The 23,765-nt window shown below is 38.2% G+C and overlaps 1 protein-coding gene across 2 annotated transcripts in view; it reads left to right on the top strand.

The window, feature by feature from the left end:
* The window catches only part of ERC2 (ELKS/RAB6-interacting/CAST family member 2), a 987,567-nt gene that overhangs the window by 454,767 nt on the left and 509,035 nt on the right, over positions 1-23,765 (top strand). Inside the window, exons 8-11 of one of the 2 annotated variants that reach the window (XM_011947267.1) lie at positions 5,793-5,930; positions 14,538-14,678; positions 17,806-17,946; positions 21,999-22,034. In XM_011947267.1, the coding sequence (XP_011802657.1) occupies positions 5,793-5,930; positions 14,538-14,678; positions 17,806-17,946; positions 21,999-22,034 (456 nt within the window). The remainder of the gene's footprint in view (positions 1-5,792; positions 5,931-14,537; positions 14,679-17,805; positions 17,947-21,998; positions 22,035-23,765) is intronic. The other variant, XM_011947268.1, reaches the window with a different exon arrangement.

Here is a 23,765-nt window from a genome sequence, read left to right on the forward strand (position 1 = left end):
GGATATGGGTCTTATTTTTTGGCCATCCAGACTCTGAGCTTTGTTCTGATTTTATGAAGAACATCTCACTATGGAAGATGAAATTGCCAACACTTGGTTTCTAAGCCTCCCTTGCAGTTGGGCTGTATGCCTTACCTTGGCTTTCCTCATTAGATGTACCTGCCCCAGTGTCACTGGAATGTTGGGATTGTGAAGGACCCTCTCTCTGCTGCAGGGCCTGCAAAGTCCAGGTCATGGGGCAGCATGACCGCAGGGCTAGTGGTGGTGTCCAGGGGTCAGTTGAAGCCACTCTTGTTAGGGTTCCTTCCTTTCTCGCTTCTTTCATTTATTCAGTAAGTTAATATGTAGTATTGCCAACACAGTTGGGTGCTGCAGCCAAAGATAGAACAAGTAGGACAGAGCTCACTGTACTGTAAGCCTCAATGTCTAGTTTTCAGCAGTTGGAGCAACAGCGTTTGCACTAGACCACTTGCATCAAAACTTTGGGCATAATTCTACTTTCCCTGACCTTGGTTTTCTAGCTTTTCTGGCAGTTTTGTGAATTTCCCCATTTTTCTGCTTAAAATCAGACTGAGCTGTTTCTGTTGCTTTAGCTAATAATATTAACTGATACTCTAGGTGTGGATAACACAAAATCCAGAGACAAGTCTTAGAAGATAAATTTTATTAGTGAATGGATTTTGGAATTTTATAATGAAAACAACCAGAAAGATACATTTGGGTAATATTTGAAACTATAACAATGACTAAGTATGTTTTAGGTCCTGTTTTAAGCTATAGACTTTCTCCATCACTTTTTATTACTTCTTTGTAGAATCCCAGAGCTGAAGGGACTCAGCCATCACCTACTCTGGCCTCTTCCTTTTACACAAGCCACTTTCTTTAGGATTCCTTCCTTCCTTCTTTCTTTCATTCATTCAATAAGCTAATACGTGGTGTTGTCAACAATTGGGTGCTGCAGCCAGAGATACAACAGTGAGTAGAACAGAGCTCTTGTCTTCACTGAGCTCACAGCCAAGTTGCAGAAATAGATAAGTAAGGAAGCAATTTTAATACTATATGAAAAATGCAGATTAGGGAACTTAACCTGGTTTGGGGGGGATTAAAGAAGGAGTCCTGAAGGAGGCAAGGAGTGTGCTGATATCTAAAGGTTTGAGTAGAGCTTGAATAGATGAAAAGTTGGAGTGCAAAGAGGGCTCCAGGAAGAGGAAATAGATACGCAAAGATAGGGAAGATATAAGGAGATCCTCATGCTAGGGAATAGCACTAGTGATTTGTCAGGGCCAGGACTTGAACTGAGGGATGGTAGAAGATCACACGGACCATCCCTTGGAGGGCATCATGTATGATATCAGGGAGTTGGGGCTTTTTCTGGGGGGCAATGGGGAGACATTGAAGGGTTCTAAGGAAGGAAGTCATACAGTTAGATCTGTATATTAGGAAGCTTACCCTTGGCTGCAGCATGGAGACCAAATGGAAGGAGGAGCAAATGTGGAGTCAAGGAGACTGTGGCTGTTAGTCAGGGGCCCCTTTTGTGCTGAGGACTACACTTGTGTGAAATTCACAACAAAGATCCCCTGCTGAACATTGGCCCATCTCAGGCTTGGCAAGCCCAGAGTTAAGGACCCCATTAATTCTTGGGCAGAGCTTCAGAAGTCAGCTAAAGGCCTTAGGATTAGGGTTGTCAAGTGACCTCCAGGGTCTGAGCTCTCCTCCTCTCTTACCTCCTTTCCAGGGTTCTGCCCCAGAAGGCGCAGCTATTGCTTCAGCAGTACTGGCTCCTTCTGAATCTTCCCAGCCATGACCAGAAGGCAGCTCAGGTCAAAGGAAAGGGCAGGGTTTCTCTCTAGCTCTCTTGTGCTCAGGGTCATCTCATACTTTGTTGTCTGTGTTGCTAAGGTGGTGTCCATTTCTGCAGTATGAAATTTCTCAAAAAACCCCTTCACTTTCCACCCCCAAAGCTTCCCATCCTAACCCTTGTTTTCAATTTGCTTATTTTCCAATTCCTGCTATTTGAACTATGCACAACCTCACCCTTTGAAGAAAAAGGTTCCCAACATTTTTCATATAAATGTCATAACAATTTGTGAACATGAGAAAAAATGTGCAGTACTTTTTAAAAAGATGCAAAATTTTATATTCTCTCCAGTCTTTTAAGTTTTAATTTTAAGAATTCAGTCATCTTTGGAGTATGAAAGGAATATTTTCTCCTGCAGAGTCCTTTTAAAAAGCAAAAACTTACTGTTCGAAACTCACTTAACCACTCTGATATTTTGTAGTTGGTTTTAAAATATCTTTTTATTCTGTTTACACTCAATGAAAACACACTGGCAGATACAGAAAAGCATGAAGAGGAGAAATAAAATCATTAGTCACCCCATTGCCAAATAAAACATTTTAGTAGATTCCTTATATATATTTTTGTTCTATGCAATAATTTTTTCTTTTTACAAAATTAATGCCATACTCTTTTACATTCTGCTTTTTAAAGATTCTACTATTTTCATTTAGTTAGCAATGCTACGCAAACAGGATTTTAAATACTTGCATAATAGGCCATGGTTTAAATATACCAATATCTCATTATTGGGTATACACCCAGGGGAATATAAAGCATTCTACCATAAAGACATATGTATGTGAATGTTCGTTGCAGCACTGTTCACAATAGCAAGAGCTTGGAATCAGCCTAAATGCCCATTAATGACAGACTGGATAAAGAAAATGTGGTACATATGTGCCATGAAATATTATGCAGCCATAAAAAAGAATGAGATCATGTCTTGTGTGGGAACATGGATGGAGCTGGAGGCTGTTACCCTTATCAAACTCACACAGAAACAGAAAACCAAATACCACATGTTCTCACTCATAAGTGGGAGCTAAATGATAAGAACTTATGAACACAAAGAAGGAAACAACAGACACTGGGGTCCACTTGATGGTGGAGGGTGGGAGGAAGGAGAGGAGCAGAAAAGATAACTATTGAGTACTGGGCTTAATGCCCGGGCGATGTAATGTTATGTACAACAAACCCCCTTGACACGTGTTTATTTATATAACAAACCTTCACATGTACCCCCGAACCTAAAATAAAAGAAAAAATATTTAGATCTCATTAAATAAATAAATAAATATATCAACAATCAGTAACTGCTGGCAACTTGAACAATTTAGTATTAAGTAGGCATTTGTGTTATTTATTAAATTATTATATACTCTTGTGCACAATATTTATTATTTTATATAAAAATATAAACCAAAAATGGCCCACAATTTTACCCGCTGGATAACCCTGATTGACATTTAAAAATAATAAAACCCACATGGTTAGAAAATTCAAGCAGAAATCTACACAAATGTACAAAGATGAAAACCAGAAACTCCCTCTTCCTTCTGCCTCCCAGACCTTACCCCCACAAAAGTTAAAATTTCTTGTGATTTTTTCCAGATATATTTATCTATTTATAGATGTTTCAAATTTTATGCAAGAGATTATATGCTACACACTGTTCTGTACCTTATTTTTTTCTCTTAAGAGTCATTTTTGGTGATCTTTGTGCAGCATTTCTTAAAGTGGTACATCCCTAGCTCAATAAATGCATCTTTAATTCCAGCTCTATTAGTCAGTCATGCCTGCAGTATCATTGGCTCTTTTGCTGGGTTCTTAGATGTGAGATAAACAGATATACCACCCGCATGTCTCTGGTCTCCACCATCCCTATTTCTCCAGCTCGTAACCCCTACCCGCATGCCAGAAGGACCCTGACCCTCAGTTGCCACCATCCCTGTTTCTCCAGCTCATAACCCCTACCTGCATGCCAATAGGACCCTGACCCTCAGTCTCTACCATTCCTATTTCTCCAGCTCTTAACCCCTACCTGCATTCCAGTAGGACCCTGACCCTCAGTCTCCCTAGTCTTTTTGGTTATATGAGGAGGCCCCAGGGATTGTGACATAAGTGCACAGCCACTTTTCCTTTGACCTCTATTTCTCATGCCCAAAGTCCTTTGAAAGTGCTGCCTACTACTGCCCCAAGGCTAATGTCCTCCTCTTATGCCCAGGGCACTGTCTCCCAGGGTGGGCCAGTGGATTTAATTAGTTTACTCAGAACTGCTAAGGATTTGCGTACACATGTGTACACAAATGTATCCATGGGTGTATTCAAAGTAATAACATACGTCTCTCCAAGAGTCAGTCCTCTCAGCTGCTGGCTTCTTCCACATAACCAGTATCATTCTAACATATAACCATCCATATTCTTACTCATGTGTACTTGTGTGTGAACATTTGTCTGGAAGGGAGGAAGCCTTTGTTTTGACTGGAGATGATTATGCCTTCTGAATTGTTGTGTTTTCCATGGAGTGGCAATGAATTTTCATAGTGGCAGCTGGATGGGAACACATTACATTTTGATAAAGAAAAAGAATAATTATTTGACCTGTAACCTGAGTTTCTAAGTTGTCTATCTCAAGGCAGAAGAAAAAAAAAAATGAATGAAAGAAAGATGGAACGAAGGATGGAAGGAAGGAAGGAAAAATTCCATCTTTGTTAGGCCACAAAGCTTACAGGTTTCCATTGTAGCCATTGAAAAAATTAGCTAAGGCCATGTCCTCCAGATTGAAGGTCAGCAGAGCCATTGTCTTTGCATCCAGAGCTATTTTTGAGGCTGCTACTGCTGCCACCTCTGTTGTCATTGTAATCATCTCCTCCTCCTCATTACTACTGGGATTACTATTATTATTTGGATTACCATTCCAGATGCATGCTAACGGAATCAAGTAATCAAAAAATTTGTTTGAGTGTACATTGTGAAACATACTTTTGGAATGATTCCCTGAGAAAGTTGGGTGCAGAATGCAAATATTTTGAATGGACTTATCTTAAAGTTGTACTGCTTTTTTTCCTTGTCATTTTAAAACCCTTAATACGAATAAATTGTTTGTATAGTGGGGCTTTTTTAAATCCTTAGATAAGAAATACATGGTTTGAAAGCAGAGAATAAAAACATGAATGATAATGTCCTCAATGCCCAGAAGAAAGTCCTTGCTGCTGCTCCTGGACAGGCATTATAATCGGCTATTTGGCGTGTTTATTTCAGGCTGCAGATAGTGGATAAAAGTGGCTGGTTGGTTGCCAGCACATGACTTAGTTGCCAAATGGAGTGTTTAGTACTTGTTACATTTGACTTATATCACAAGTTCTTCCCATTAACAGTCTGCTGGTGATAACCTACTTGGCTTTTCATGTGGTTACTTTGAAACAGCCACTTGACAACATTTGGCATATCACAAACTTTAATACTGAAATAAAGGAGTGAGTGAATGGCTACATGGGATCTGCCATATACTGATACGGTGCTTGGTGCAGAATAGGCTCCCCAGTAAATGTCTGTTTAATCAATGAATTTGTCTTCCATAATATTTCCCTGGTTCAGTGTACCAAGTTCAAGCCTATTGACCTGAGACCTAAAAGGCTGGTAAAAGGGATAGAAATACAAAGAAATAATAGTGCTTACATATGTGTCAGAAGGGCTTACCTTTGTATGGAGGGAGATACTCTGCTCCTCTGTATCACCATTTAAATACAGAGAGTTGAACTATATGGAGAAATGAAGATTTCATCAAAATGGCCTGGAGTCTAACCTCAAAGCATAACCTCATACTGACAATTTCTATCATTTCAGGTCTTTTTTTTTTCTTCTTTTTTTTTTTATTAATAGAGCCACTTCAGGAATTTTGGCCCAGGATATGTAATCAAATATGCACTAAAATATTGATTTTTATTTTTAGATTGAAAACTTGCAAGAACAACTTAGGGATAAAGACAAGCAACTGACCAACCTGAAAGACAGAGTGAAGTCCTTGCAGACGGATTCCAGTAATACAGATACTGCACTGGCAACGCTAGAGGAAGCTCTGTCAGAGAAGGTGAGCATGCACTCAAAAACTGGGGAATCAGGATGTGGGGAAACAGAGTTGGGGAAAGTTAACCCAAATGCATTTAAATGTGCCTGCTTTTCTTCTTCTGCTAACACTACCTTTAGTCCCAGCTGGTCCTTGTTCTCCCCACACAAGCCCTCTTCAGTGGACTTGGCACACTATAGCCAGGGGCATTTTCTGAAATGCAAATCTGATTACATCGCAGCCTTGGCTCTCCTTAAAAACCTTCACTAGCTTGCCGTTGCTCTTATGGTGACATAAATTGAAATCCTTTACCTGGCCCCCAGGGTCCCGTCTCCCATCTGATCTGGCAAGCCCCCACATTGTGTGCCTGCTCCCTCCCTCATTCTTTCTTTCATTTCCAGCCTCATCCCCCATCTCTCTTTTTCCAGGTTCTCTGTGCCCTACTTATGTGGGGCTTCCAGATTTTCAAGTGTACCATACTCCTTCCTGCCTCAGACTCTTTGTAGATGCTATTCCCCAGCTGAGGATATTCCTTACTCTCTGCAAAATTAATTCCTCCTCTTCTGAGAGGTCAGCTTGATGAGAAGTTGTATTGTGCAGTAGTCAAGAATGTGGACTTTGGAGCTAGACTGCCTGGGATCAAATCCTAGGTCTGATACTTTCTACTGTGGACAAATTACTTCACCTCTCAGTTTCTCCATTTGTAAAAGGGGGTAATATAATAGCCACCTCAGTGGATTATGTTGAGGAGAAAATGCAGGAAAATATGGAATGTGTTTAGAATAGGAGATGTAATATTATCACTATTATTATTATTTTATCATTTCCTTAGGGACACCTCCTAGGTATCCCCGTTATGTCTCAAGAACACCATGAACTCCCCAGAGCTCATGTCACATTCTTAATTGTTCATTTATCTGTTTTTAATTTCTCTTCTCTGCTAGACTCCAAACCCAAGAAACATATCCTATGTGTGTGTTATCTTTCCATTCCCTGTGTCCAGCATAACCTGCATCAGGGATGCTCACTCAGTAGTGGATACTGGTTGAGTGAGCTGCCACCATGTGACAAGTCCTCTTTTGAGCCCTGGGATGCAGCAGAGAAGAAAATAGGTGAAAATCCTGGCTCTAACAGAGTTTAGACTATAGTGGAGGTGATGAGGAGACAGATAATAAATAAGTGACATGCCTAGGATTTCAGAGGGTAGTATTTTCTATAAAAGAAAAGAAGGCAGGGAGGGGTACAGGGAGTGCTGGAGTAGAATGGCCAGGTAGGAGCTTGCTGAGAAGGTGGCATTTAAGGAAACACTTGAAATTGAGTGGTGAGCCAGGAGCCCTTGTGGAGGGAGAATGTCCTGGCAGAGGGAAAAGCAAGTACAAGAATGTGGGGGAGAGGAAGGGCAGCAGATTTCACAGGCTGTTGTGAGACAAGATTTTAAAAAATTGGCTTTTACCTTGAAGGGGATGGGATGCCATCCTGAGGGTTTCCTTCTAACTTACATTTAAAGGGATTAATTTGAATAAGAGAATGAATGAATGAATAAAATCCTTTAGGCAAATAGCTCATTCTGATGTTGACTTACTTTTAAAATGATTTCTAGTCCATTTCATTCTGGCTAAATGAGTTCATTCTCTGGGCATCTATCGTAGGTATCAGACCCTGGAGTTGAGTTTGCATAGGCTCTCTCCTCTCCTCCAACACTTCCTGAATATAAGAGCCAGTGCAGGTACAGTTCTCTGGGAATCCTCAGGAGGGATGGCTTGTTTGTTGGTTGAACATGGACTGTGCTGGCACAGTTTTAAGCCCATGTTATTGGCATTATTCTCAAATTTAGCTTGAAACCAAGAAAAGAAATGTTAACTTTTAAAGTGTAGGAGTAGATTTTATTATGTTCTTTTTCTTTGTCTTTCTCATCCTTTTTGATTCTGCAGCACTTTGCAGGATTTGTCCACACATGCATGGGATGTTGTGGGGGTTTTCCTCTGGGATGCCCTACTAGAGTAATAGATTATCTCCTATATTCCCCATTATCACAGCCTATAAACTCTGGGGTATTGAAGTAATTAAAAGGGGACCTAGGGGCCAGTCTCAGCTATGCCACTAATTAACTGGGGAGCCATTAATTAACTGGGTGAGCCTGTCAAGTACTTTTCTGTCTCAGGGCCTCAAATTTCCCATATGATGAATGGGGGAATTATTTAAATGCCCGTGGGTTTCCTAAGCCAGTGTATCCTAAAGAAGGCTTCTCTTCTGTTGCTACAGAATTACCAGGAAGTCTCTGTTGAAAGTCTCTATTATTAGGCCCCATCTATACCTACCAAATCAGAACCTCACAGGGCCTGGGAATCTGTACTTTAGCAAGTTCCCCAAGTCATTATGATGTAAACTGTAGTCTGAGAACCAAGGCTCTATGATAAAAGCCTGAAAGCTACAAAAAGATGGGTAAGCATATTTTTGGAGTTAAAAAGTTATTAAAAAAAATAAAAGAAAAAAAATGAAGCTACAAAAAGACCCATGATTCTAGAGCTAGTCTTCACGGTCCTATTAAAAGTTGTAAGATTTAAATGTAAAATCCAGAACTATAAAAACTCTAGAAGAAAATTTAGGCAATACCCTTCAGGACATAGGTATAGGCAAATATTTCATGATGAAAATGTCAAAAGCAATTGCAACAAAAGCAAAAATTGACAAATAGGATCTAATTAGACTCAAGAGCTTCTGCACAGCAAAAGAAACTATCATCAGAGTGAACAGACAACCTACAGAATGGGAGACAAATTTTTGCAATCTATCCATCTGACAAAAGTCTAATATCCAGAATCTGCAAAGAACTTAAACAAGTTTACCAGAAACAAACAACCTCATTAAAAAGTGGTCAAAAGACATGAACAGAAACTTCTCAAAAGAAGATATTTATGCAGCCAACAAACGTGAAAAAGAGCTCAACATCACTGATCATTAGAGAAATGCAAATCAAAACCACAGTGAGACACCATCTCACACCAGTCATAATGGCAGTTATTAAAAAGTCAAGAAACAACAGATGCTGGCGAGGCTGGGGAGAAAAAGGAATGCTTTTACACTGTTGGTGGGAATCTAAATTAGTTCAACCATTGTGGAAGACAATGTGGCAATTCCTCAAAGACCTAGAACAATAAAGAACATTTGACCCAGCAGTCCCATTACTGGGTATGTACCCAAAGGAATATAAATCATTCTATTATAAAGATACATGCATGTGTTATGTTCATTGCAGTACTATTCACAATAGCAAAAACGTGGAACAAACCCAAATGTCCATCAATGATAAACTGAATAAAGAAAATATGGTACATATATACCATGGAATACTATGCAGCCATGAAAAGGAATGTTATCATGTTATTTGCAGGGACATGGATGGAGCTAGAAGCCATTAACCTCAGCAAACTAATGCAGGAACAGAAAACCAAACACTGCCTGTTCTCACTTATAAGTGGGAGCTGAACAATGTGAACACATGGACACAGGAAAGGGAACAACACACACTGGGGCCTGTTGGGAGGGGTGGGAGGGAGAGAGAGTATTAGGAAAAATAGCTAATGCATGCTGGGCTTAATAGCTAGGTTATGGGTTGATAGGTGCAGCAAACCACCATTACACATGTTTACCTATGTAACAAGCCTACACATCATGCATACCTATCCCAGAATGTAAATAAAATAAAATATAGCAAACAACTAAAATGAGGATTTTGTAAGGAAAAAAATGTATAGTTTGACATTGAATTACCTTATTTGACATCATATTTAGTATGTATTTCCAAATTAATTTTGCTCAAAAAATCCATGGAGGAGAAACAGTTGCTGGTTAATAAAGTTATAAATCCTGTAACAATTTAAAACATTGAAAGATTATGGCTGGGCGTGGTGGCTCAAGCCTGTAATCCCAGCACTTTGGGAGGCCGAGACGGGCGGATCACGAGGTCAGGAGCTCGAGACCATCCTGGCTAACACGGTGAAACCCCGTCTGTACTAAAAATACAAAAAACTAGCCGGGCGAGGTGGCGGGCGCCTGTAGTCCCAGCTACTCTGGAGGCTGAGACAGGAGAATGGCGTAAACCCGGAAGGCGGAGCTTGCAGTGAGCTGAGATCCGGCCACTGCACTCCAGCCCGGGCGACAGAGCAAGACTCCGTCTCAAAAAAAAAAAAAAAAAAGAAAGATTATAACTTAAGTATAAGAATTATAAGGTTTTACTTGAAAACTTAAGAATATTTAATAAGATAACTTTTCGGGGAAAGATATTCTCTTTTCATCTTTTAATAATTTATTTCCAGAGCTCTCTGTAGTAGTTTTATTTGTAAAATTGGAATGAGGGGATGTTTATTCAAAAACTATTAACACTTATGTGTTCATTTAGCATATTTTGGGTTGTATGATATCATCCCATTTCTACCTCTTGATTTCTTTCTTAAAATTCACAGAAGTAAACATATACCATATAATTTTTCATGTCATAAATTCTTGGCAGGATTTTATTATTTTTTTTCTGGGCCTTATTAAGATTTGATTTAATCTAACTTAAATCCCAAAGTAATTCCCAAATCTGAAACTACTCCCTTTATTTAAGTACTTCCTTTGAGACTGAGGGGGTGTCTGGAAAGGAATCTGAGGTCTGTGGGAGCCTGCCCCCTTGGACTGTCTTCACTGCTTGACAGTTGCATCACCTGGGCAAGCGTCTTCTTTCAGGGTCTCAGTACCTCGTCTTCAAAATACACATTTTTATTAGCTGACCTCTAAGTTTCATGCTGTCCTGGAACTCCTTTGGCAATGAATTATTCAGTTTGCTGATCTGCACTCTCAAGCTCATGGCATCTGAATTGGACTATAGATAAGGAGTTGAGAACTTAGATGATTAGAAGGGCCAGGGAGGGAACAAAAATGAGGGATGTGGCTTTGCTGAAGTGTAGTAGGGACTACTGGTGACTATGGTAAGCTGCAGGTCCCTGGTCTATTTCAAAACATTCAAGTTCAGATTTTTAAAAATTATGATGCTCAAGTCAAACAAAAGAGCTCTGCATACCGGCTTTATGAGCTATTTATTTCCAAACTCTGTTTGCATCTGTTTTTTAACTTTTCATAGCAATGAAGAATAAAAGCAAAAATAGAGCAATGGATGTGGAGGGAATTTTTTAAAGGTGCCAAAATCAGAATGCCTAGTGTATTTGAAAAGTACAGATAAAACCATTGAATAGTAACTGGCAAGGTTCTCTATCTTAGAACAAAGAATAGAAGATTTATTTTGAGTATTCCAGTATGCATCAAACCTTTATGTGTATCCAAATAATCTTATCATCTAGGAGGTTTCTTCAAATACAGTTTCCTGGGTCCTATTTCCTAGAGATTCTGATTCAGCTGCTCTACTGTGGAGCCCAGGAACCTCTGATTTGTAAACATACCAAAGGGTTCTGATCCAAGTGGTCAGAAGGCTACACTTTGAAAGACACTAAATCTATGCTCTTCCATTTTAAGATGGGAAATGAGTTCAATGAGGTGAAATGACTTGCCCGGAAATAAAAATATTGACATGTACAGCATCATTCCCCATTTCTGGGCCTAGAGAGACATCGCTGATTAATCATGGCACATGCTAACTTCTCAACCCACTGCTCCTGGAAGCCGTTTCCACCCCATCTAAGCTGGTCCTTGGTTGAGACTTTGCTGCCTCCACTGGACTATACCAAGACCACCTAGCTCACAGGTGATAGAATAAGACTAAAACTCAAAGATCTTTGTGCTTTTGGCAACATCACAATCTCCTTTAAGTGAAGTTTTGCTCACAAGTCCCATTTTTATCCACATTTAATTGCACAGATCCCTCTGTAACAAGGCATGCTGTGAAACAAAATGATTAATAAAAACTCATGGATTTTTAAGTACATTTAATTATTCACTGTCTTTTGGCTGATGAAAAGAATCCATCAGGCAGTATTCACCATTTCCCCTGGATTATGGCATCCTAGGGAGTATGTTATTCCTTTTAATTTCCAGGAACTTATTCAACTATTAACAGAGCACAAAGAATAATGCCTCTCCATGAGTGAAGATTGAATATGACTTGGTTCTAGGATTGACACACAGAAGCTCAAGAGACGGAATCCACTGTATTTCTAAAGCTGGTCTCGCCAAGCCTTGCTGTAGCCACATAGCAGATAAGCAGTGGAGAAAGCCAGATAGTGGAGCTGGAGGCTGCTGTAATTTAGTTCCCACCCTGTGATAAAGCACAAATAGATTAAACCTGTGCAGAGCCAGATGCGTGTACAAGGAATGCTTGCCAATGCAAATAAGACTAAAACAAGAACACATTGTTGGAATTTCTGCAAGTTAGTTGTTAATCAAGTACATCATGGCATATTAGGGCCTTTTAACACATGTTTTTGACATCTGGCCCTGCGCGGCTGACAGTTAAATTGGTTTTGTGATTGACGGAGAAATATTTTGTAGTATTGAATCATCAATAACACTTAAAAACATTATAGTGCTTGTTGATTTTTTTTGTCATCAATGCCCAGTCAATAGTACAAGTGCTTAGAGCAAATCGACCTACTTTCCAAACGATTCTGACACCTTCTGGCTGTTAACATGCCTGCTTAATGTTATTACCTTTTCTTTGAAGCCAAGATGATCCCTCATTTGAGTTCTCCTTCCTTCCTTCAGCTCTTTTAATTGCTTGTTGTATGCCAGATGATTTGCCCAGCTGTGGGTCAAAAAGATTCAAAGGATTTTAGTGCTGCCCTCTTGAAAGTGGGGCTGGGAGGATGGTCATGCGCTGAAACCATGTGAAGGCTGCTGGGTGGGAATAAGTGCCACGTGGTCCAGCCAGAGGGATTCCTGGGAAGGTTTCCAAATAGTGAGGCGACAGGTCACTTTGGAGCTTTAGAAATGTCACTCCAACAGCCATGTAATGGAAGTGATGGGACGGAGAGGTGACTGGGTAATTGGTTGTAGTGTAGGCAAAAGGCAGCAAGGGCTCAGTTGCTGAAATCATTGAAAACTCTTGAGAGACTGACCGTGTACTATGGCCATTTCCTTCTCTTGTGGATCACATAATCATCCACTCACCATTGTCATGGGCAGGTAAACTAGGTCTGGGATCAAGAAGAAGCAAATATAGGCAATTAATAGATTCATTTGTTATATTTCTGCCTCCTCTGTTATAATAATATATTTCATTTAAAGTGTTTTTAAGTAATTGGAAAACAGTAATGGTACCTCCTCCGCCGAAAGCATTAGATACATAAATTATTGTCAGTGGGGTAGAACAGTTGCTTCCTTGGGGGATCTTAAATCATAGGCAAAGTGTTCAAACTAACTTCCCTCTGCGTTAAATACTATTTTATAGTTGTCTTATTTATCAGGCATTGCCTTGTACTATGCAATTATTATAAGAATATAAAAGATAATATCAGGATCCTTGGCCACAGTTGTTGCACCAGTATTTTTTAACATGACCATCCGAGAGGAAGTTTAGATATGTGTTGGATAATTTCAAACTAATTTCAGAAATCTAACTCAAGCTTTACGCAGATGGAATTTTCATGTGCGTGTGCGTGTGTGTGTGTGTGTGTGTGTGTGTGTGTTTAAGTTTCTTACTTTGATATCAGGCAGGTTCCCTATTTTTGGAAAACAACTCTACAAAGCAGTGTTTTCATTTCAGTGTGAAAGTCAAAGGCAGATCTCCCTGAATAGCTCCAGGTGTATGTGTGTGGCAGTGTGGTCTCTTGGATGTGGCTGACAGTCCGAGAGCCCAGGATGTGGGAGGCCTTCTGTTTATGACCTGGGCCACCTTGCGTCTTGGAGCTCTGGGTTTCCTCACCTCTACACTGTCACCAAGAGCACTGGATCTGCCCTTATGCTTGTGATGAAGACTGATGAGGAGAGCGCATCACAGTGCCTAGCATGTAGTAAGCCCTCAATAAAATAAAGCTGCTGCTGAACTTTGTTCAAACTCAGCCAGTGTTTTGGAGTCTCTACTGACTATCAAGAAACCATTGACAAAACAGAGAAGTAAACATCCTCAGACACACTGGAAAATCACATACACAATGGGCTGATTCTTTGTCTCAAGTTCTCACAATGAGCCCTAGCTCTAAGTCCTGGAGGGTTTGGATCCTGCCGCACTTCATTCCCATCCAGCCAGAGAACAGTCTTCAGAAACCAATGAAGGCTCTTGGATGCCAAATAGAGAGGCTAAGCAAAGAGGGCTGAGCCGAGAGGCATGTTCTTCTCCTTTCCTGTGCGAGGCTGTGTCAGGTCTGGAGTCTTGGTGTCTGAAGCTGCCTCTTCTAGAGCTGCTCTAGAAATTTGCTGGATACTACCATGAACCAAGAGCAGCCACAGAACTTGAACATTAAGTTCCTTTGCAACCCTGTGATGCTAACTTGTATTAACAAGTCAAAAGCTGTATTGGTTGTCCTTCCCAAGTGCTGTTATGCACAGCCTATCCCCGTGAATCCGATTTTGAGTTTCTTGTGTGTGTTGATTCCTGTAGAGCATTTCTTAGATGTACTACCTCTTGTTTTCTTTTGCAGTATGCTTTGGCATATACACTGATGGGTTCTCACCTCTTCTTTTTTGTTAATTGCCTTACAGGAGAGAATAATTGAGCGCTTGAAAGAACAGCGAGAAAGAGATGATCGGGAAAGACTAGAAGAGATAGAATCTTTCCGAAAAGAGAACAAAGACCTGAAAGAGAAGGTCAATGCTTTACAGGCTGAACTGACTGAGAAAGAGGTGAGTCTGGAAAAACAAATGAACCACATTGATAGTCCTCATAAACCCATATTCAGTGCAGCTGCAAGAGACTAGAGACTTAGGTGGAGGCACTATATGAAGGCTTGGAGAATGTGGTAACTTCGCTTTTGTAAAGTTGCCTGAATTTAAAGGAAATTTATTTTTGTAACTTCCTTCATCTGTGATGCCCTATGCCTGTCTTCTCTGTTCTGCTAACTATATACAATGTAGCTCCTTGAAACTTTTCTTTATGTCTTACCACATTTGCATGGCTTAAAGGATTCTATATTTTTTACAGGCCCACGATCCCTTGCTTGAGATAACAACAGCAGCGATGATGATAATAATAATATCTCTACTTCATTAGAGTGTCTGCTATGTACTATTCCTTGTGTCGAGTGCTTTACATTCATTTGTACTTTTCAAAGGGAACCACCCAATTCCCTCAGGTTAGGAGATGTGGTACCATGCTGGACCCCAAGGTAGAGCTTAAATGTCGCTGCTCTTCTGGCATATTACTTTTACATTATAGTAAGTAATTTAGAGCTGTATTTTTTTATACCATAGCAAACATGAATACAGAATATAAGTGCTACCTGTATTTTTAAAGTAACATCTTACACTTTAAAGAAATTCTTGCTTGGGGCTTATGAAGAGGGTGCTTTGGGCTATTCCTCCATTCTTCAAGGGATCCCTATAACGCTCTCAGTTTTCTTGGGGGTAGTTTGGTGGAGAAGTATGAGAAGCAGTAATTACACATTATTTTATTTAATCCTCACAACTCTGAGATATGTGGAGATTGCCGGCAATTGGCCCCTTCACACTTACTTTTGTTTGCTGTAACTGTTCATCTTCTTTAGAGCTGTCATAGACCTTTCACCCTGCAGGATGGTACCGCAGCACAGTTGTCTATCTCCCAGCTCCGCAGTATTTCCTCACTCATGGGGTACTGATAATTCCACACAAATTAAAGTCCTGAATAAATTAGGGATGTAGATGAAGAAGGAAAAGAATGGATGAGTAGGAGGAGTTTCAAGGAAACCCAGAAATAAAATCTGTATTTCCTAAAATTTAAACCTACTTATTTTTTAGAAAGGAGCTTATTTCTTTGTTATGAAAATAAAGAATGGAGTTCTCTTCCTAGCTTCCACTGCTGCTTCTGAGTTGGAGGATCTGTGATGCCTTAGTTTGTATGCGACAGAAGATAGGAGAGCTTTGACTTTGTTTATAGCATATTCTTATCCAGTTGCGGGTGTTGTTTGTGGGCTTGCACCTTAAAATCAATGTATATATTTCTCATGGAAAGAGATCTTGATGACGTGGTGGAGCATAAGCTGTAAGTGAAAGTAGTTTTGTAAATAATGCCAACTTTGTATGACTTTCAGATAGACATTTTGATAAACATTTGTTGTTTCTGCATGATGTGCTTGGCACTGGGCTGGGTGTGTCAGTCAGGGTTCTGCCAGACAAACAGAACCACGTTAAACATTTTCTACAGATTAAGAACTTTATCATAAGGAATTGGCTTACACAGTTACGGAGGCTAGGCGAATTCAAAATTCACAGAACAGGCCATCAGCAAAAGCGGACTGGAAGGTCTTAGAAGCTGATGCTGCAATCAATAGGTGGAATTTGTTCTTCCCCAGGGAAACCTGAATTCTGCTCACAGGCCTTTCAATTGATGGGATCAGGCCCACACAGAATACTGAGGATAATCTCCTTTACTTAAAGTCAACTGATGGTAGATTTTAGTCATGTCTACAAAATGCCTTCTATTAGCAACTCCTAGGTTAATAACTGGGGACTACAGCCTAGCCAAGTTGATTAAAACTGGCTATTGCATCTGGCAATTTAAAATTTATAAAGGAAAACAATATGCAGTTGCCGTCAGCAGGGAGCTTAAGATTTAATTGGAGTGATGTTACGTCTTCACCATAACAAAGTGACTGGATTATAATGTCCTTTCTTATTTCTGTGGGAATTATATGACAAAGGACATTGAAATTGGAATTGTAGCCCTGGGTTTGAGACCTATATCTGCCTTTACTAGCTAAGGGAACTTTGACAAGATACTCAGCTGTTGTAAGCCTCTATTTCCTGATGTGAAAAATGAGAATGGCTCACCTGTTCCTCAGAGGGTTTTAGAAGCACCTTGCTGGATGATGGTGACTTTTATCATAAAGGTCATTCCAGTGCCAATGAAGCCACCCAGCATAAATTATTAGCCGACATCGTTTACAGAGAGACGATTGTGTCCTTAGTATCTTCCTAGGTGATGCAAATGAGTAAGAAGGAAATGCATGGAGTCTGCTTTGGGGTAAAACCTGTACATCTCAGTCACATAGTTAGATGTTGCTATTTCATATTCAATGACAAACATTGCTCTTTTAGGTTGCAAAGTTACGTTCAGTGATATATGCAAGTATTTATTTCTTTAGTTTTTGGAATTCAGACTATATGTGGAACCTGTTGGTTTCTGGACATGCTTAGTGACTGGAACAATTTAGGTAACCCCATGTCTGAGTTGGAAAGATTCATCACATCTGTCAAATCTAGATTGCAAAGGACGTGAACGTAAAGTTTACTCTAAATTTTAAAATAATTTTATGTTTGATTTTCCAGAAGATGTTTGTAAAACCATTGATCGTTTCTCTGTTAAAGAGATGGGATTTGATAAAATTGTAATAGGAGGCTTCTTTTATGTTTGACTTGCTCTTGGGAGTGGAAGCATTAAAGTCAGTATTTTCTTCCATATTTGTCTCAGAGTCTGCATAGTCTGACAGCAATAAATGTAAATGGAAGGTTCAGGGTGTCTGTTTTGCTATGACATGTAAAGACCACCTTGGGACTTACATCATTAGCATGACTTTGAGACATGAAACATGCATTTACTGACCACACCATTTGGTCACATTTGATTCTACGGCAATTAGATCCTACTCATTCTGTAAGCTGGCCAACTTTAATTTCCTGACCAGAGCTGACTATTGTTACCTTAGTAAGATTATATTTACCCTTTCTGTCTACTGCACACTTTATTGCTATGTATAGAATCAATGTGTTCAAATTGAAGGCATTGCTAGTAGAAATTTCAGTGTTTTACTCACTCACATTCTTTCTCTTTCAGTCTAGTTTAATTGACCTCAAAGAACATGCATCTTCATTAGCCTCTGCAGGGCTGAAAAGGGATTCCAAATTAAAGTCTCTAGAAATAGCCATCGAACAAAAGAAAGAGGAATGTAGCAAATTGGAAGCACAGTTAAAAAAGGTAAGTGAAGTCTAAGAAAAAAATCATGCTCATTTAAAAATGAATTTATAAAATGGAACAGGAAGAGACATTTTTAAAAAGAAACAAACCCCTTATCTGTTGCTGTCTGCTGATAAAAGAATTAATTAAATACTCAACTTTATTGCTAAGAAGTCTATCAAATCTGTCTGTGAACCTGAAAAATTATCTTAGGTTTCCTGTTTAAGAAAAACTTGAAAAATAGATGAAAATAGTAGCAGAAGTTAAAAATATTATAAAAACCAGCCATTACTTTCTGGGTAAATCTCAGCTATCAACAAAGAAAAACAGAAATGTTTTCAACAAGTTGCAGAATCCGGAAGCCACATTAGATGTTAATAAACTTTTGCTACTTTCAGATGTAGGTCATTTTTTTTGTATGAGAACTTTGCAAAAGCTTTTCTGACATTGTTAAATTTCTAGAAGTTCACCAAAATTGTCAAGTCCCTGTCACTTCTGTAGAATGACTATTTATATTTGACCAAAATGACCTTACTCTCTAAGAAAGCTTATTGTAGATAGAAGGCTTTGGAAAAGAAATAGGATATTTACATGGCGGCATTAGCATGTTTTCTCTGACCCAGACATTTTTGTGGAGTGCATTTCCAGTCATGCATTGTTACTTTGACTTTTTCCCTGTGTTGTTTGGTATGTCTGCACTCATTGTTCACATAAAACTCATAACATTATGAGTTTAAGCATTTTGTTTCCCTTTGACAACTCATAAACTTACTCAAAAGGGATGATAAGAATCTAAACAATCAAACAAAGTATATAATAAAATTTGACTATGTATAATTCATAGCACACCGGGATGGGGATTTATCGGCTAACGTTATGAAAATATATGACATGGATGGTCAAGGATGTGAAGGAATCGCATATCTATGAAGGAATTACTCTGGATATCTTAAAATGTAATATACTATTTTGTATGATGCAATATATAACTGAAATGTTACTATATGGTACTCACTTTACAGAGATTATTAGGAAACTGTCATGAGAAATTTCACACTAAGAAAGTTTACTTGCTAATACAGAAAAAGATAAATACACAGATCAAATCCTTTAATAACAAAACAGCGAGAAAATCTCTATATTGTAAAATCTGTTTCCCAATCCACTCATCATCTCGCTTACTTCAAGCAATATTTAGTTAAGCAGAAATCTTGAACAATTAATAAAAGAATTTAAATTGCCCATTTGAGGGTGTTTAAATGGAGATTGACTTGGATGTGATGTATTGGGTATATGACATACATTCCTGATCTATATAAATGTGCTCTACAAAATATTATCTATGATATGCATATTAAGGGATGAACTTATGAAAAATATTTTTCATTTAATAAAAGTTTTGTGATCATAAGGCAGGTTCTAAGCTAGCTTTGTGAGAGAGAGAAATTCATTGGCTCCTTATGACCATCCTCTGCACTATTTTACTTTAGTCACAGTGTGCTGAGTCTCGAAGAAAGATGGCCTCAAATAGACCTGGGCATGAAAGATGTCCTCCACCTACTCTGATGAGCCGTTGTTATGGAGATCAGGGGAACCCATTTATTATTTCTATAGGTACATGTTCGACACCCTCCTTTTTAGTGTAAATCATCTATGGGAATTTGAAATCCACTAGTAATTAAAAGGAAGAGATTCACATACTGATGCTTATAGTTTTCATGTAATGACTTGACTAGTTTAATCAATCAACATTTATGCAATTCAGTATAGTTTCTTTCAACATAGCTGTGGTTTGCCCCTGTGATCACTCAGAGTGTGTGGTTTCCTTTGACTCGCAGGTAGACACCATATACTGAAATTCACAGACCAAATCCTGCAAACATTTTAGCATTATTCCTGACAGTATTTTAACATTCTACCAAGTCACTAGAATTAAAGTAACAAATATGGTTGTCTTGCTGTAAAGGACCTATTTCATTTATGAAAAGATAACTCATTTCTAAGTATATACATAATCTTTACTTATACTGTCTCCTAAGTGCATAGTGTAGTGAGTTTAAATAAGGTAGTTATAATTTAAATATATTTATGCCTAACCTGCGGATGCTATTTTGTTATTTTTGGCTGTCTAGCATTAACTAAATTCAAAAGTTTAAAATTATTTTTCAGTAGTCTTTAATTTCTGCAAATAAATAGTTCCGTAAAAACCTCAACTACCCATCACCTTAAAAAAATTGAGATCTACATTAAATATTTGAAAATATAAGCCAACAGTATGTGAATATACATATAAACACATCATTTACTCATGGAAAAATAAGCAACTATAAAAGCTTAAGTGTGTCTGGGCCTCTTTTTAAATAAAAGGGTACGTGACTTGTGAATAAAATGTAAAGGTTTACTAAATGAAAGCTGAAAACATAATAGTTTTATTATGTCGTAAATACACCAAAAATTCCCAGTGGAATTTTGCTCAAGGTTTGTGAGTGTCCAGGTATTTTTCTCATAAAATCTACACGATATTGTAGATGTGTGTTGTTGAACAGAAACCTTGTCTGCCAGTGGCAATGAAATCCAAATGGTGATTTAAACTTATTTTTGTCTTATAAACAATGCTTGACATTGGTAAAGGGAGTTTTTACATAAAAGTCTGTGGAGAACATTCATACACATAATTACTTTAACCCTTTATTATACTGTGTTAATTTAAGATGCCTTCAAATACTTCACGATGACAAATGCTTATAGGCAGAAAAGGAACTCCCTTATACATTCCATCCCACTATTTATAAATGTTCATATCTGAGGAAGTTTTCACTGATACTAGTGAGGCTGACAAAATGATACTAACCAAATAATGCATAATTGCAAATTATGAGTGTGCTTTATAATTAAGTGCATTCATCAATCTTAAATAGATACCCAAGAGTTGAGAAGAGACTGATAATTGACATATGGATCATTTTGTCTTTCAAAAGAGTATTTGAGGTTCAAAATGGGGGAGTAAACTTAGCCTATGTGACTAGAAATCAATTGAGAAGCAATGGCAATTCAAAATATTATGATTTATGCTCTTTAGTAATTTTTCAATTGATATTATACATGAGGAGGGAGTTTCTTTAAACCATGATAACTTTGTCTTTTACTTCATCCAAGTTGAAGGAAAAAGTAATTGAGGCTCTCAAAAAGTGTGTCTTAGCCTGAAGCAAAGTAATAGTTTCTACAATATTTCACCTTCTACACCTTGACATTGAGCCCCAGATAAATAGTGCAGGTATTTAGAAAAATATAACTTGAGAGTGCTATTTAAAATAATATTCAGCATATTTAAATCCACAAAGATTTAAATCTTCAACACAAAATAGACAAGAAAATATTATAGATTCTAAAGCACTTGGAACATAATAGAATATTTTTGAAAACTATATTTTCTGTTAATCCTGAGACAACAGTAGAAACTGGTAATAGGCAATGGATAATACTGTATTTTGGTCCTGCTGATTTAAATTTTTTTCTTTTCCCATTTAAGTTAATCCGATAATGTCTTACTGATATTTTGCTATTGCTAACGTGCCGTTTGCTAATCTGTATTTTTCTGAAGATAGACTGAATAGAAAATTCAGGCTTGTGTTAATATTAAAAGAAGAGCTATAAATTCAATGATAAGATTTAATTAATCTTTTATTATTACCATCTTTGAAGTTCAGGTAATAAATTGCAGACTTGGCCAAAAGTACTTCTTCTGATTCATTGCTGGAGGCCAGCACTTCATGTATCATCAAAAGTGGACAGCTTTCTTTATTTCATGGGTTATTTAACTCGAGAAAGGGAAAGTAACACAAACCTTAAATTTCTTATTCCAGCTATTCTTTTTTAGGAGCCAAAGTCAACTTTTGTATTTCCCTAGAGCATCTCACTTTCACTGTGGAATGTTTAGAAACTGAAATTTCTTCTTTTTTAATGACCAACTTGTCTGTGCGAATGCACTGGATTTGTTGAGCTAATGCTGTTTTTCTGGATCTTTCCTTCTTTCCCTGTCTGTGCCTCAATGCCTCCCCAACTTTGCAATGTAGCAAGCTGAGCAGTTGTTCAATCAGATGTACAACCCAGTAAGTCATTTCTGAAAGTTCCCGCTGTAACATATCAAAGCATGAGGATCCATTGATCACCAGTCACGGTGTGCCATACTGGGGAGGTTTCGAAAATATTTATGAGTTTCTTCCCCTTTCCGTTCTGTCAAAAGAAATGATCTGTGCTGAGGCCACTGCCATTTCTTATGAATGTGAAATTTAAAAATTAATAACTCAAGAAAATATTGCCAACTCTGATATTACCTCCTTCTTAACCTCGGCCCAAAGACTGTAGAAAAACAAAAGTCAGCTGAAGATCTAGGCTTATGGAACTCTTCCTTAAATCCTTCAAACACAAGCATATCTAGGCCGAAAGGGATAACAACATTTGTAAAACAGCAAACAATTCAATGTTTTATTCAAGTGATAGAAGTTAAAACAGGTTTAGATTTAAAAATAGGGCTATGGTCTTTGAGATTGATAAATACCTAACATTACTGTGGATTTTGTAACAGTTAAAAGCATGCCATTTGGCTGAGGGCAAATCATAATATAGTCTCCTAATAACAGATACTAACAATTACGACTATAGCTTAATAGAGTACAAAAAAAAAAAAACAAAAAAAACAAAAAAAACCAGGTAACTAGTCAAAATATTTCTAAAATGATCCAGGTGCCACCACAAATTTTTTTTATCCTAGTGACATGTGTGCATTTATTAATATATGAAGCAGTTTGTTTTTAACTTATTAAAGAAAAAAAGCTTTTTTGTTCTGTGAACTTAAGTGGCTTACTGGGAAAATACTTTGTAAAGGTGGCTAGAGTTTATCATTTGGCAGATGCAATCTGTGCTATCATGCATTCTAATCACCTCCTATGTATAAATCCCCTTATGGAAAAAATGAAAAGCATATGGATAAAGGAAACAATTCCACCAACAACTTTTTATTTGTTAAGCCACTGCTTCAGGATGCATACAGCTTGAGCTGCAAGATGTTCAGGTGTACTTAGATTCAGCCTCCACCCTCCATTCTTTACAACACATTTTATTTTTGCAAACAGAATTCCTAAAACCCTGCTGGAGCATCTTTGTTAACCTCTTTTTCAAAATGCAAATTTTAGCAGAGAAGCAAAAAGTAATCAGTTCACGTTCTTTTTCCTTAACATTTGAATATAAGTGCTAATAAGCAGGCTCAAGACAGTGGAGATGTGAAGAAAGACACTAAGTTTGGAATATCTTCAAGCTCGAAAACTCACTCTGGGAAAAATGAGTGTTTAAAAAATGTTGTTTAAAAAATGAGCGAAATAATTCCACCGCAGTTGTTTCATACTTACTAGTTAGGAACAGGAAGAAAACCAAAGAATGTCATGTTTTGGGTGTGTGCAGGACAGATGGGGAGAACCTTGTTTCTGCAGCAGCAAAAATAGAGCAGGACCATGCTAGGAGTTCACTCTCTCTGTCAGGATAGGGAGGACCAAAGAAATAACTCTTAGTTAGCTTTCAGACCATTTCTAGAAATATCAGTGACATGGCATCATCAACTTTTACTTCACTTCACCCCAGTGGTGCGTCTCTAATATGCCAGTGTGAACTTTTCAGTGACTAATCCAAAAGTCATTGACTGACTTTTCTCCTCAAGTTAATTAAACTAACCCATTGGTTTGGCATCCTGGGAATATAGCCAAACTCTCATTATTTTAACTCCCCCTGTCTCGGTATCCAATTCTTTTTTGGACTGATAGGGATGCAGCATGATGGATTTTCTATCC

This window comes from Colobus angolensis, unplaced genomic scaffold, assembly GCF_000951035.1.
Source record: "Colobus angolensis palliatus isolate OR3802 unplaced genomic scaffold, Cang.pa_1.0 Scaffold26, whole genome shotgun sequence".
NCBI classification, from domain to species: domain Eukaryota; kingdom Metazoa; phylum Chordata; class Mammalia; order Primates; family Cercopithecidae; genus Colobus; species Colobus angolensis.